At 35.8% G+C, this 12,159-nt stretch overlaps 2 protein-coding genes across 2 annotated transcripts in view; one reads left to right on the top strand and one right to left on the bottom strand.

Moving 5' to 3' along the window:
* Positions 1–12,159, bottom strand: part of LOC106470273 (transcriptional regulator ERG homolog) — a 48,609-nt gene that overhangs the window by 9,101 nt on the left and 27,349 nt on the right. The window contains exon 4 of the mRNA XM_013930817.2: positions 2,257–2,304. Coding sequence (XP_013786271.2) covers positions 2,257–2,304 — 48 coding nt within the window. The remainder of the gene's footprint in view (positions 1–2,256; positions 2,305–12,159) is intronic.
* Positions 3,284–12,159, top strand: part of LOC111088511 — a 23,852-nt gene continuing 14,976 nt past the window's right edge. The window contains exon 1 of the mRNA XM_022398873.1: positions 3,284–3,476. Coding sequence (XP_022254581.1) covers positions 3,396–3,476 — 81 coding nt within the window. The 5' untranslated portion in view covers positions 3,284–3,395. The remainder of the gene's footprint in view (positions 3,477–12,159) is intronic.

Below are 12,159 nucleotides of genomic sequence, written 5' to 3'. Positions count from 1 at the left end.
ATGCGTCGCTAACCTATTATTTTATTTAGCTAATTAAACTAGAATAGTAATGGAAACACAAGTGACAGAAAGTTGGTCGTATTATTCTACTTTATTTTCAAAGCCCCCCCAGTGGCACAGCGGTATGTCTGCGGACTTACAACGCTAGAAACAGAGTTTCGATACCCGTGGTGGGCAGAGCACAGATAGCCCTTGCGTAGCTTTGTGCATAATTAAAAAACAAACAAACTTCTTTTCAAAAGCGCAAGACTCAAAGGTTTATAGTAATGCTTTATCTCTGCAGTAAACATGCAATACTCTACTACACATATAATACTGACGAGAGTGTCTGGCCAAGGATGATGAAAACGTAAACTTATAGTTGAAGAAGAAGACGTTACTGTGACAGTCACGACTCTTCTGTTCTACACAGTGACAAGGGATAATAGATGTAGTGACAGTCACGGCAACAAGCCATCAAGGTGCGCGCTAGTATATTGCCATTTTGTCGCCATTTACTGACGGTCAACCCATTCTTTATCTTGTTTCTAACAACCTTGTAGAAAATCACTCTGGGAGTTCTTCTCGCAAACAGCTAGTTTCCGTAATGTTTCCGTTCCACGTTTTCGTCATACCCTGGCATGGATTTGTTGTTTCCGTCTGTAACACTTAAAAGCAAAATGTATAAGCTGACGAAAACAGCACCGCAGTTGCATGAGAACATGAGCAAACTCTTGTATAGAAATGTAGAGACAGTCATAAAAATATATGTATCAGTTTCAATTTTAAGCTGTAAAAAAAGTGTATTTGTGTGTTTTTGGATTTAGTTTTAACCGTCTATATTGTTTTATTTGGTCGCTCTTTTTATCTTGAGTCAAGATTCTTGTAAGTTCTAAAATTCAAATTAATTTTATTATATATGAGATATATATATTATTTCAAGCCATTTCAGTTTATTTAAAACAATGTATGCCAAAATATAACGAAAACTTGGAGTCTAGTTATTTATGACAAGAGCCCCATGAATGTTTTTTTACGAAGAGCCCCAAGAGTGTTTTTACCAATTTCCAGAAACTATATAAATCAAAAGTATAGCACTGGGTCTCTAAACCATCATTAAATTCAGTCGTCAAAAGAAAGCATAAAAATATAAACCAAAAACTTCACTTTACCCATGATATATTTTATATAATACGGTCACTAACCAAACGCGCCATAAAGCATGTATGTATTGACTCACGTGTTCCTAAAAATTAGCTTACGTTTTCGGAACTCTTCAGAAAAGGTAGTTGCAGTTTTAAATGAAAAGCAGCATTTACAAATTGTAAGGCTAAACTTTTCTTTCTCTCTCTCTCTCTTAACTAACACTTTACAAACTCTACAGTTCGAGGTTTGTGATGACCACGGGATATAACTGGGTTCTGTAAAGTTGATAATGTTTATACAGTCAACTAAATCAGTCTGTGCGAGTATCTTCTACCAAAAATATTCATGAGAGTTTGATGTCCAGTGCCGTACAAAAACAAATGTCCTCTTTCCAAACTTTTGGCCTGGTGAGCGTATAAAATTCTATGAATTGTGTAATGTACATGTAAAACATAGCAACGCTACTTGGAAGTGTTTTCGAAATGAGGAACCTGCCTGGAGAACTGGTGGTTTAGACGCCGATTCGTTTCACTTGATTTTTCATCGAGTTTTTAGGTGGCAAATGGTTACAGTCTACATAATTAACTCCTTCTCGTGTTCATAAAAAAAAAACACCTGGTACTGTGTAGGATTTTGAAACTTGGTACTCTAGAGAGAGAGACAACACAACTTCAATCTTGTAATGTGTAAATGTTGCTTTTTCCCATTTATGGCTACAAACATTTTTCTTGAAATTTTCCAAAATTTAATGGGCTTTTCGTTTTAAAAAACAAACAAAACAAATATAGCACTTTTGGTCTAGGTGTGTCTCCCTCTCTCCAACACATGGCACAATGTAATTTAAATGTCTTCTCCATATATAAAGACACGTCGCTTATCTCATGACCCTCGTTAGCTCACGTGCATTTTGTGTAAATGACGTCAGTAAGCACTTCCTGTAAACATCAAAGCTCTCATAAGTAATCACTAAGAAGAAATTCGCGTCATTAGCTTTTAACGAAAATACAGCGTAGTTATGACTAAGGGTCCCCTCGCTACTCAACCACGCTGCAGTTACTTATGTAGCAATTATTGGGTAAACAAGTTAAAAGAGCATAATGTAAGCAAAGAGTGGCTGATATACGAACGTACCTGAGCTTGCCAGTCTACTGCTGGTTGGTCCAAATACTTGATACGGATCTGTAAAACAAAGTATTAGAATTTGTGAATGTGTGACACGTTTTAACGATATAATGTAGACACAAATATAACAACGTTCCAAAAATGACCACTTTGTTTACAGCAAGTGAATATGTATATATATATATAACAATAAGTTTTCTAGCTACTGTAAAAGGTCAACGTGAGAAGCTGCAATCTCACAGTTCTCGGTAGCTGTTTCATCACACTTTTCCATTTACTCTTTTTTTTTCCGGTCCTGTTCTATTTACTAGTAATATGTTTTAACACGTTTACTTTACGTTTCAAAATGGTTTACATTTATCAAACAATGAGTAAATACAGCACGTGACGAATTGTAATATACAATGTTTTCCCAGTTTTAAAATACATGCCAGAGAGAGAGTTGGACTATGGGAGCGCAAAACTCGCGCCCATTATATTTTTTAAGTGAAAATATATTTTTAAGATCCGAAACAAAGATTTATATTGTTTGTTGTTAAGTGCAAAGTTACACAATGGGCTGCCTATGCTCGAAGCCCGAGTTTTAGCATTATAAGCCCTCGGCTTACCGCTGAGCCACGCGGGGGGGGGGCCCTATTTATTGTGTAATTATTAATTTAGGATTTAATCTCAAATGTAATTTGTTTTTGTAAAACCCTTTCAAAGACAAAATTAAATTCGCTAAGGTTATCTTTTAAAATGCTTATGTTTATATTATCTTACATAAGACAGTTTTTATGTAAAAAAAACTAACTTATATTGAAACCAGTAAAAAAAAAAACACATTTAAACTAATATCATTCGTCAATTTAATATTTCGTAGTTTTCATAAGTGGTCCCATTATTGCTGTGCTTCAACTTCTGCTATATATGTGATATTTTGGCATTTTTTTCCAAAAGGCTTAGTTGAGTAATCCTCAAAACGGAAACATCAAAACCACCTGTGAAAATTAAAAGAAAATCAGAAAAATATCTTTGTGTTTGCTTTACAGATGGATATCAACATCGGAATATATTAAATCACCAACTGAGGGTGAAGCTGTGGCAGCAGATTTCGCCCTCAAGCGCTTACTCAAGAAAAGCCAAACTGCGAATCCAACTGCTGTGTTATGAATACAATTTTCCATCTTATTTTCGACTCTTCCCCGAAGTTTGAAAGGCTGCAGGTGGCACCTTTGAGGATCCTGAACGTAAGTATACAAACAGTACGTCATGACCTCACGAGATGAGTTTAGTACTCATCCGGCGAATGTCAATATTTCTACAGGTCTTCAAGTGACGACCGCTGTTGGCACATTAGTCGGTGACATTTACGATCATTCTATACCAACCGAAGTTATCGCCTATAAGATCGCACTGTCAGAATAACCAAATATTTCAAAATGAAAATATTATAGTCATGAATCCATACGATATATATTGTGTTGAATAAATTGAGTCAACATTATCATGGAAAATATGAACACTTAAAGATTAGCGCTGTATTATATTACCATGTAAAGTTGAACATGATGGAATCCTCAATAGCCACGGCACTTGAAATTATTTTAGGCAGGATTAGAGTAGATTAATCTATGAGATCTTTTTTTTTCCTTTTTATTAGCTATATTTTTGTGCGCCAGCAATTCCAAGCGTGGGGCGCGCGTATACCCGATTCGATTTTATTACTCAGCAGGACTCTACATGGCTACTCTAAAATTTAAATTCTTTAAGGCGGGATTTGAGTAAATTAATCTATGAGACCTTGGGCATGATCAAATATATCAATCGAAAGGGTTTGACCTCCTGAATCGAAAACTGTCATTAAATATCAAATCGGTCAAGATTGTTCTTAAAAAACTCAGAGCCGTTTCTGAGTTGCTATGTCGCGGATAAAAATCATGACTATATAACCCATTAAAATTTTAATTAAACAGCAAAAACGTGGACATTAACCTGTAAATGACCTAGTGGAAAAGTTAAACAGTGGCTGGTACAAATGGTATAAATGGCACAACAAATATCCTTAACGGATCTTTAACGTAACATTCTATATATCACAAAGAGTTATAATGAATCATGTGATACAACAAATACCATTCACGGATCTTTAACGTGACATTCTATATATCATAACGGATCTTTAACGTGACATCCTATATATCACAATGAGTTATAACGAACCATGTGATACAAAAACTATCCTTAACGGATCTTTAACGTAACATTCTATATATCACAATGAGTTATAATGAACCATGTGATACAACAAATATCCTTAACGGATCTTTAACGTAACATTCTATATATCACAATGAATGATAACGAATTATTTGATACAACAAATACCATTCACGGATCTTTAACGTGACATTCTATATATCACAATGAGTTATGACGAATTATTTGATACAATAAATACCCTTCACGGATCTTTAACGTGACATTCTATATATCACAATGAGTTGTAACAAATCATTGAACTCTAAAATATTTACTTAACTTTGTGAAGTTTTCTGATTTACATGTTTGTATTAAAGATCGGGCGCGCTAGTGAACACTAGTAACGAAGTTCTCGCGTCTTTAGGTACACATAGTTTCAGTCTTCAGGTGGTATCCCATGATGCCCAAGTCAACCGTGAAATTTGAGTGTGGGTGTATTAAAAATCAATTTTGAGAATATCTCGCAACACAAACAGAAACAATACTATGACTTCCCGTTGTAAATCTTCCCTACTCATCATCTCCATTTATATTAGAGAGATGATCTTCAAGTGTATGGTGAATCTCAGGAAGCGAAACGGAGTCCTTCCGTTTAATTTCACCAATCGAATTCAACCGTTCTTTTCCTCTTAGCTTTGTAAATTATTAGACCCCCGATTTAATTTCCTCCGTCATCTCCTCCTTCTTCAAACAATTTCCTAATCATGAGATTGTCGTTCTGTCTTTTTCCTCATTCTTAATTTTCAGAAAGATTAAATTATAAAAAATTGTGAAAAGACATGAATTTTATAGAAATGTGACAAAGTGCTTACATAATTTCTTATTCCGTTTAGCACCTCCATAAGCATTCACTTGAACATACACCCACACACCAGGGGTTAGACAAAAGTAAAATAACTGCTATAGATTCTATAGGTATTTGCATCTTCTCACATATGTGGACAAGCTTTTGTACTCATATCTAACCTCATTCCTAAGTGGCTAAAATGTGTCCGTACGTTTAAGATCTAGTTGCTCTTGTTATGCTTCAGTTCCTGGCATTGTGCTTTCCAATGAAGATCTGATATTCTTGGAAAGAAAAGGACTATAGTAGAGATTGGTCTGGAAGGCACATAGATGGCTGAGATACTAATAGCAGCAGTTTATACAATGATGTTAGCATGGACTGTAATTGGTTAAACTTCAAGTGCAAAGAGCAAGAAAACATGTGATCAGGGCTAGTGCAACGAGAAACGAAATAAGAAGATAACCAAAAGATATTCACTTATGGACGCCAGGAACCACAGTGAGGGCGAGTTCATTCATCTGTGGTATCATGATAAAGCAAGCTATACGTGTCTCTAAGAACCTTACAATTTGAAATAAAATGAAACAATTAACAAAAGGTGAGGATCTGCGAACAAAGAGAAAAGGTGACGTGTGTACATGAAGAGACAATTTAAGGAAGAGTACTTTACAATGACTTTATTCCAAATGCTTACTTTCTGTCTTTGGACAACAAAATAAAACGATTTTGATGATGCCAGATCCCCCCATGTCTATAGGAGTAGGGGAGGGTTTCCACTCCCTAAAGAACTGCACGGGCAAATGGGATTATATCTGTATGAATGGTTTAAAAAACAAAAAACAAAAAACAGATGGTCTGAACTCTTCCATTTTGAGCATGTATAGGTGTTTGCCGACAGGGCTCGGGATTTTTCCTTCCTCGTCCACGTGGTGGTACAACACCAAGGGCAACATCCCGGGAGCATAGGTTCCTCCTATGATACGGCGCTTTTATCACCCTGGAAATCATGTCTTTGAAGATTCACACACGAAAAGATGCAAGTTGAATGGTATTGCATGAAAAGGTCTTCAGTCAGCTATCCCGACCTGCAAAATTGGCACATTTTTGTCCACTCAAATCGTTATAATGTACTCTTAGAACCAAAATTTGACTCTGTTATATACTCCATCATCATGGCAGAAGAGAAAAAGACGTTTCTGATTACTAAGGGGTGATGTCAATATCCTGTTAAAATCTTCCAACATTTTTTTTTTTGCTTGTCTGTTAATTCAAAACCAGTATTCTCCAGAAGGTTCACAGTGAATAAACCACATATTAAGTTTGTCTTTTCTTTTAGAACAAGCCATTCTCTTTATATTCAACAAATCTGTACAAGTTACTAAGCTGGAGTTTGAAGAAACTATAAGCAAAATGATTAATTAGTTAAACGATTTTAAGTGAACTTTCTACATCACAATGTTAACTATATTTACCCTTAACCCCTCTGCTTTTTGTTTTATTTGCTTTGTATTTAGGATATGTACAGATTCAAATGCAAGGACCAAAATTACTAGCTTGACTTCTTTCGCTAAGTTTTATTGATCAAGATGAAACTCTTTATACATTCTTGTATGATGAAAATTAATGATTTAAAAATGATAATACAGACTAACCATTCAACACTGCAATCCTCCCAAGCTAATTTGTATGTTTGAAGAAAAATGCTACATAATTTAAGAAGAAGGGTGTTCCCATAGCGAAATTGTTAAATAATTAGAGTCCTAAATACGTAAAATTTTGAAGAAAGAAATCTTCAGTGTTTTTCATGGAAACACAAAAATTAGTGTTTAGAGCAGCAGTGGACGCCAGTTCAAATCCACAGTAATTCTTCCATCCATAACGTGGAGGATAAAGTTACAAAAGAAAACTTATGAACCAAAAGGTCCTTGAGATGAAGATGAGCGTATCTTCTGATACTGTTAACAACAAAGAATTTAAAACTAACGAAAGTTCACATGCTTCCAGCCACATTTTAAAATAAAAGGCAATTTTAATGTGAAGTATGGCTAAAGAAACTGTAACTACAGCAATTCCATTTGGCCACGTCCTTGTCAAGTCCCTCAGTGCAGTTCTAATGGACTTTTGTTTTTGGTTTTCTCAAATATGGTTTTGAAAGCTGATGTCTAGGTACAGTGAAAGGTCCGTAAAAACCCTTTCAAAATTAACGATCTGAGACTGACCTCTGCTGAAACTTGCTACAATGAAAATTATGGCAGCGGACAGTAGTGCATAATCATGGTCAACAGGATGAATGCAGTTGGGGATAGAAGAAACATTTCCAACTTCAGAGGGCAGCACGTACTCATTCTTACAAAGCAAGATTAACTCTCAGTAATTCGAAACAAAATACAAATAAACTTTTAAACACACTTACCGAAAATGCAAAAGTTAAAACACGTTTCCAAGATGAGAAATTTAGTTACTGTCGATAGATATGTATTAAAGTGTATATGTAAAGAAAAGTAACTACAAGCCACACAGATTGTAGGGGGAAATTACAATTAATTTTCTTACTGTTACTTAAAAGAGTTATAAAAGTAATTAATTATTCTCTTCCTAGATATCCTCTATTTTACTCAAAGATTTCCCAGACCAGCAAGTCAACGACGATAACCATAAAAAAAATACTTTCGATCAAATAATGGCAAAAATTTTCTAAGTCATATTTTTAATCTAATTCAATCCACTGATACATTTCCTATAATTAAGATATTTTTTAACCTCATATTGTTGAGTTTCTAAAAGTTAAGATGGCGAACCCAAGAAATGCAAGAGTGGTCCACATTAATGTTTTTGCTGGTCACAATAATTTTTTTTATCGCTGACAAGTAAGTGTGTGCGTTTGTCATAACAATAACAGTTTTTAGTAAATATATGGATATCTTATATGGATATCTAATGAGAATAAAAATCAGTTTCGCATAGTTCAGTACCTGCAACTCATTTTTCCTGAACATAACATTAGACAGGTAACTTACTGCTGTATTAAACCTCTTTAAGGTAACAAATGTAGTTCAACGTTTTCTCTAGGTTACATATTTGTGAGTCCTAGGGCAGAAGTCACTGGTGAGGGAAACCAGGAGCATAGTTTCGTTTACATTTCAAACTTTGGTCCCTATAAGTCTCGGGATCACAGACCCTATTTTATAACTACTTCAGCTGCCACACTCCTTTCTCACAAGTAAGACTTGTCTTCTCCTAACAAAGTTTTTGAATTCATTGTTGTTAAGCATACGGTAGTACGATAGGCTGTCTATGTTGTGCTCACCACGGTGATCGGACCAAAGATTTTAGCGTTATAACCCCCGCACACTTACCGCTGAGCCAGCATGGAGGGCACATAACAAAGTCAAGTTGGGTGTTGTTGTTTACTTGACTTTTGAGGATTGAGAATAAAACACAACTTAATTAGAAGAGTTAATTTCCTAACTATTGTTAGTAAATCACATTAACGTGAAAACGTATTAGTTATCCTCCTTTTATGCAATTCAATGGGAATGGATACATACGGCCCTTTTAACCGTAGGGGCGTTATAATGTGACGGTCAATCCCACTATTCGTTGGTAAAAGAGTAGCCCAAGAGTTGGCGGTGGGAGGTGATGACTAGCTGTCTTCCCTCTAGTCTTACATTGCTAAATTAGGGACGGCTAGCGCAGATAGCTCTCGTGTAGCTTTGCGCGAAATTCATAACAAACAAACAAACAATGGATACATACTGTCCCCCACTTTCTTAGCCACATTTTTATTATTATTTAGGTTCTTTACATGTATTCCAACGATCTTGTTCAGGCATCAATGAATATACATGCAGTGTTTACTCATTTCAAGTTGTTAAAGTTTGGTAACAAACATTTTAGAAATCGTGATTAGAATTCTACACTTCTATGTCGAAAGTATATGAAAAAATAAAAAACGCCGTGAATTAAGATTTGTTTGTTTTGTTGTTAAGCGCAAAGATACACAATGGGCTATGCGTGGTATGCCCATTGATGGCTGTGAAATAAAACTAAATGCCAAGGTTCCTGCTTAATGACCTAAAAACGTTTGACGAAAACAATAGTACTTAAATTCGGTTTATTAATGTTATCCACATTGAAATGTTGTTTGCGTTCAATATGCTGTACACATGGATAAGTGTTTGACAACGGAAGACAGAATGCGTAGAAAAGATACTTTTCAAAGACCTCTTGTCGACTTATTCTTTGAGCAAAGAGTTTTCCCTTCAAAAGCAGTAAAGCGGAAAGTGATTGGGAACTAAGATTCTTTTGGACCTCCTTTCGTCAGTCATGAAGCGACTGGAATTTACTGATGTAAGCTTGTCTCAGACTGTCTGTTGCCTTTTGTTGTCCACTGAGGGCGAGCCTGGATAGTAGTTACTGCACGAATACCGACATTTCAGTTTCCGTGGTGAGCAAAAGGCATTTCACGATTCGTTAGGTCCTTCTGATTCTACTAACCAGTGTGTTCCTTACAGCAAGTGTATTGTTATTCTGACTTGTATAGTGTCTCGGTTTTATATAAAATACATTCAATGGTGCTGACCCATTTATTAAATTATGCATAATCCTGTGTACAAGCAACAGTGAAGTAACAATATTCTGAAGTAAATAAGTTATTATATATTGAGGAATATCCAAATGGAGACACCCATAATATTATTTCTACCAATAAAAAACAGTTGATTTTTGACGAATAAACAATCAATATGTGTTGTTTCACCAGCAATATTACACCAGATGTTTTAGCAGTAGAGCCACGTTCGATGTTATACCACCAGAATCACGCCTGCAGTCCAACTTTTAGAGCCACGTCCAATGTTGTTCCGCCAGAACCATGCCTGCAGTTCTACTATTAGAACCACGTCCGACGTTATACTGCAAGAATCACGCCTGCAGTCCAACTTTTAGGACCACGTCCGATATTATACCACCAGAACCACGTCTGCAGTTCCAGTAGTAGAACTACATATGATGTCCATTACTAGATCCACACTTGATGGTCCAGAGCACCCGATTTCATAATTATCTCTTCTCAGAACCATTTATATACACACAGGTTCTTACTAAAAGTAACGTTGTCCTAATCTTCTTCTTTGAGAAGGACCACTAAAACTTCAATAACATTCAGCTCGCTTGATCTTCTTTACCATTTCATTTAATGTAGAAGCAAAACATCAAAACGAGAAAGATTGCCAACAAGGTCATTTTAACGGAAAATATTTAAAAAACATCCTCGATTTCTTCCAGTGAAAAGAACAGCGCCATGACTGTACAAACGGTAAGATTTATTTAAAAATAAAAAGGCAAATGGAAGAATTTGCGTTAAAGTTAGTATATTCATGATTTAAAACCAGGACTGATGATTTGAGCCATAATTATCACCATTACTAAACAAAAACATTTTGTAGGATGTACGCTAGCCTTCGTCTTATTACTACGTATCAAATAATGATTGTCTGCCTTATATTGGGATTGACGAGATCTCGATCGTTTTTATACTCGACTTGCAAGGAAGTGGTGTGTAGCCCGTCGTGATGCTTGGCTGGTAATGTGCTGAAGGTACATGCCTTTTCTGTGGTCTCCGATGAATAAAATACCCATTCAACTGATAATGGTGCAATTTCCGTTCAAGAAAGGTTTTAAAAAGAAGTCATGAATATGGCAGAAGAACCAATCTTTTATGTAGCCATAGTGTCGTATTGAATGAATGAAATAATAATAAAAAACAATACAAAAAAAGACTCGAACGTGATAGCCTTCGAGAAATTATTTTGAGCGAGTAAAAGATATGACTTATAATTAATTTCACCAGATCTATTGTTTCTTACGTTAGAAAGGTTTTGTCGACAAACAAGAAAAAAAAAGCAATGATAATAGCAGACCTAATACAGAAGAAACATATTTACACTAGTGACGTGACCACTAACTAACGTTTTAAAAACAAAGTGAGAAAGCCCAGGAAATAATTCATTCACTTCTGTGTGCGCGTGTGTTTCAAACTGGTGGTCTGACAGCCCATGCTCATTCTTGAATTCTAATAATAAGCCTATGTATAAATGTGGGCAGAGAAAGAAATTACAGAGCGTCAAGCAATTACGAACCTTCATCAAAAAATTAATGATTTACGTAATGAGCAAATTATTATTGCCTCAAGTTTTGTGGTGAAATAGAGCGCTTGATGATATGTGAACATATTGAACAATTGATTGGGGCCTATAAACTGATAACCTTGGTCAAATTCAAGGGCACTGGACGAGAAAAATCTGTTATGAATTTTTGCGAAAAACTACACAAGGGACTGTCTGTGCATAGCTGTCTCTAATTTTTAACTGGTATAATAGAGAGAAGGCAGCTATTCAACAACACTCACCGCTAACCCCTTGGCTACTCTTGTCTGGCCGAGAAATGGGAATTAATCTTCACTTTTATAGCTCCCCCATTGCCCCAAAATGCGGAACACACTTTTGAGGGAAGGAAAACAAACCATGAACTATAGGATACGCAGCCTGAACACGTTAATCACTAGGTATCGTCAGATTCAGGACGAGAAAAAAAAACATTTATAGAATATTTACTTTTTTGTTAAGTTAGTACATCACTAGTTAGCTATGTAAGGCCGAGTGATCAAACCAGCTTACTTTGTAACATAAAACTAACAAAGCCCATAAATCAAAACATTTCAATGTTGTTTTTTAAAGACACGTGAGTCAAATACTTTATTTTGTAAGGAACAATTTCCAACCATGCCCAGTACTTTGAAAAGGACAGGCCCGGCATGGCCAGGTGGATAAGGCGCTTGACTCGCAATCTGAGGGTCGCGGGTTCGAATCCCCGTCCCATCAAAC

This window comes from Limulus polyphemus, unplaced genomic scaffold (genome assembly GCF_000517525.1).
Source record: "Limulus polyphemus unplaced genomic scaffold, Limulus_polyphemus-2.1.2 Scaffold3917, whole genome shotgun sequence".
NCBI lineage: Eukaryota > Metazoa > Arthropoda > Merostomata > Xiphosura > Limulidae > Limulus > Limulus polyphemus.
This window is presented reverse-complemented; position numbering and strand designations above follow the sequence as displayed.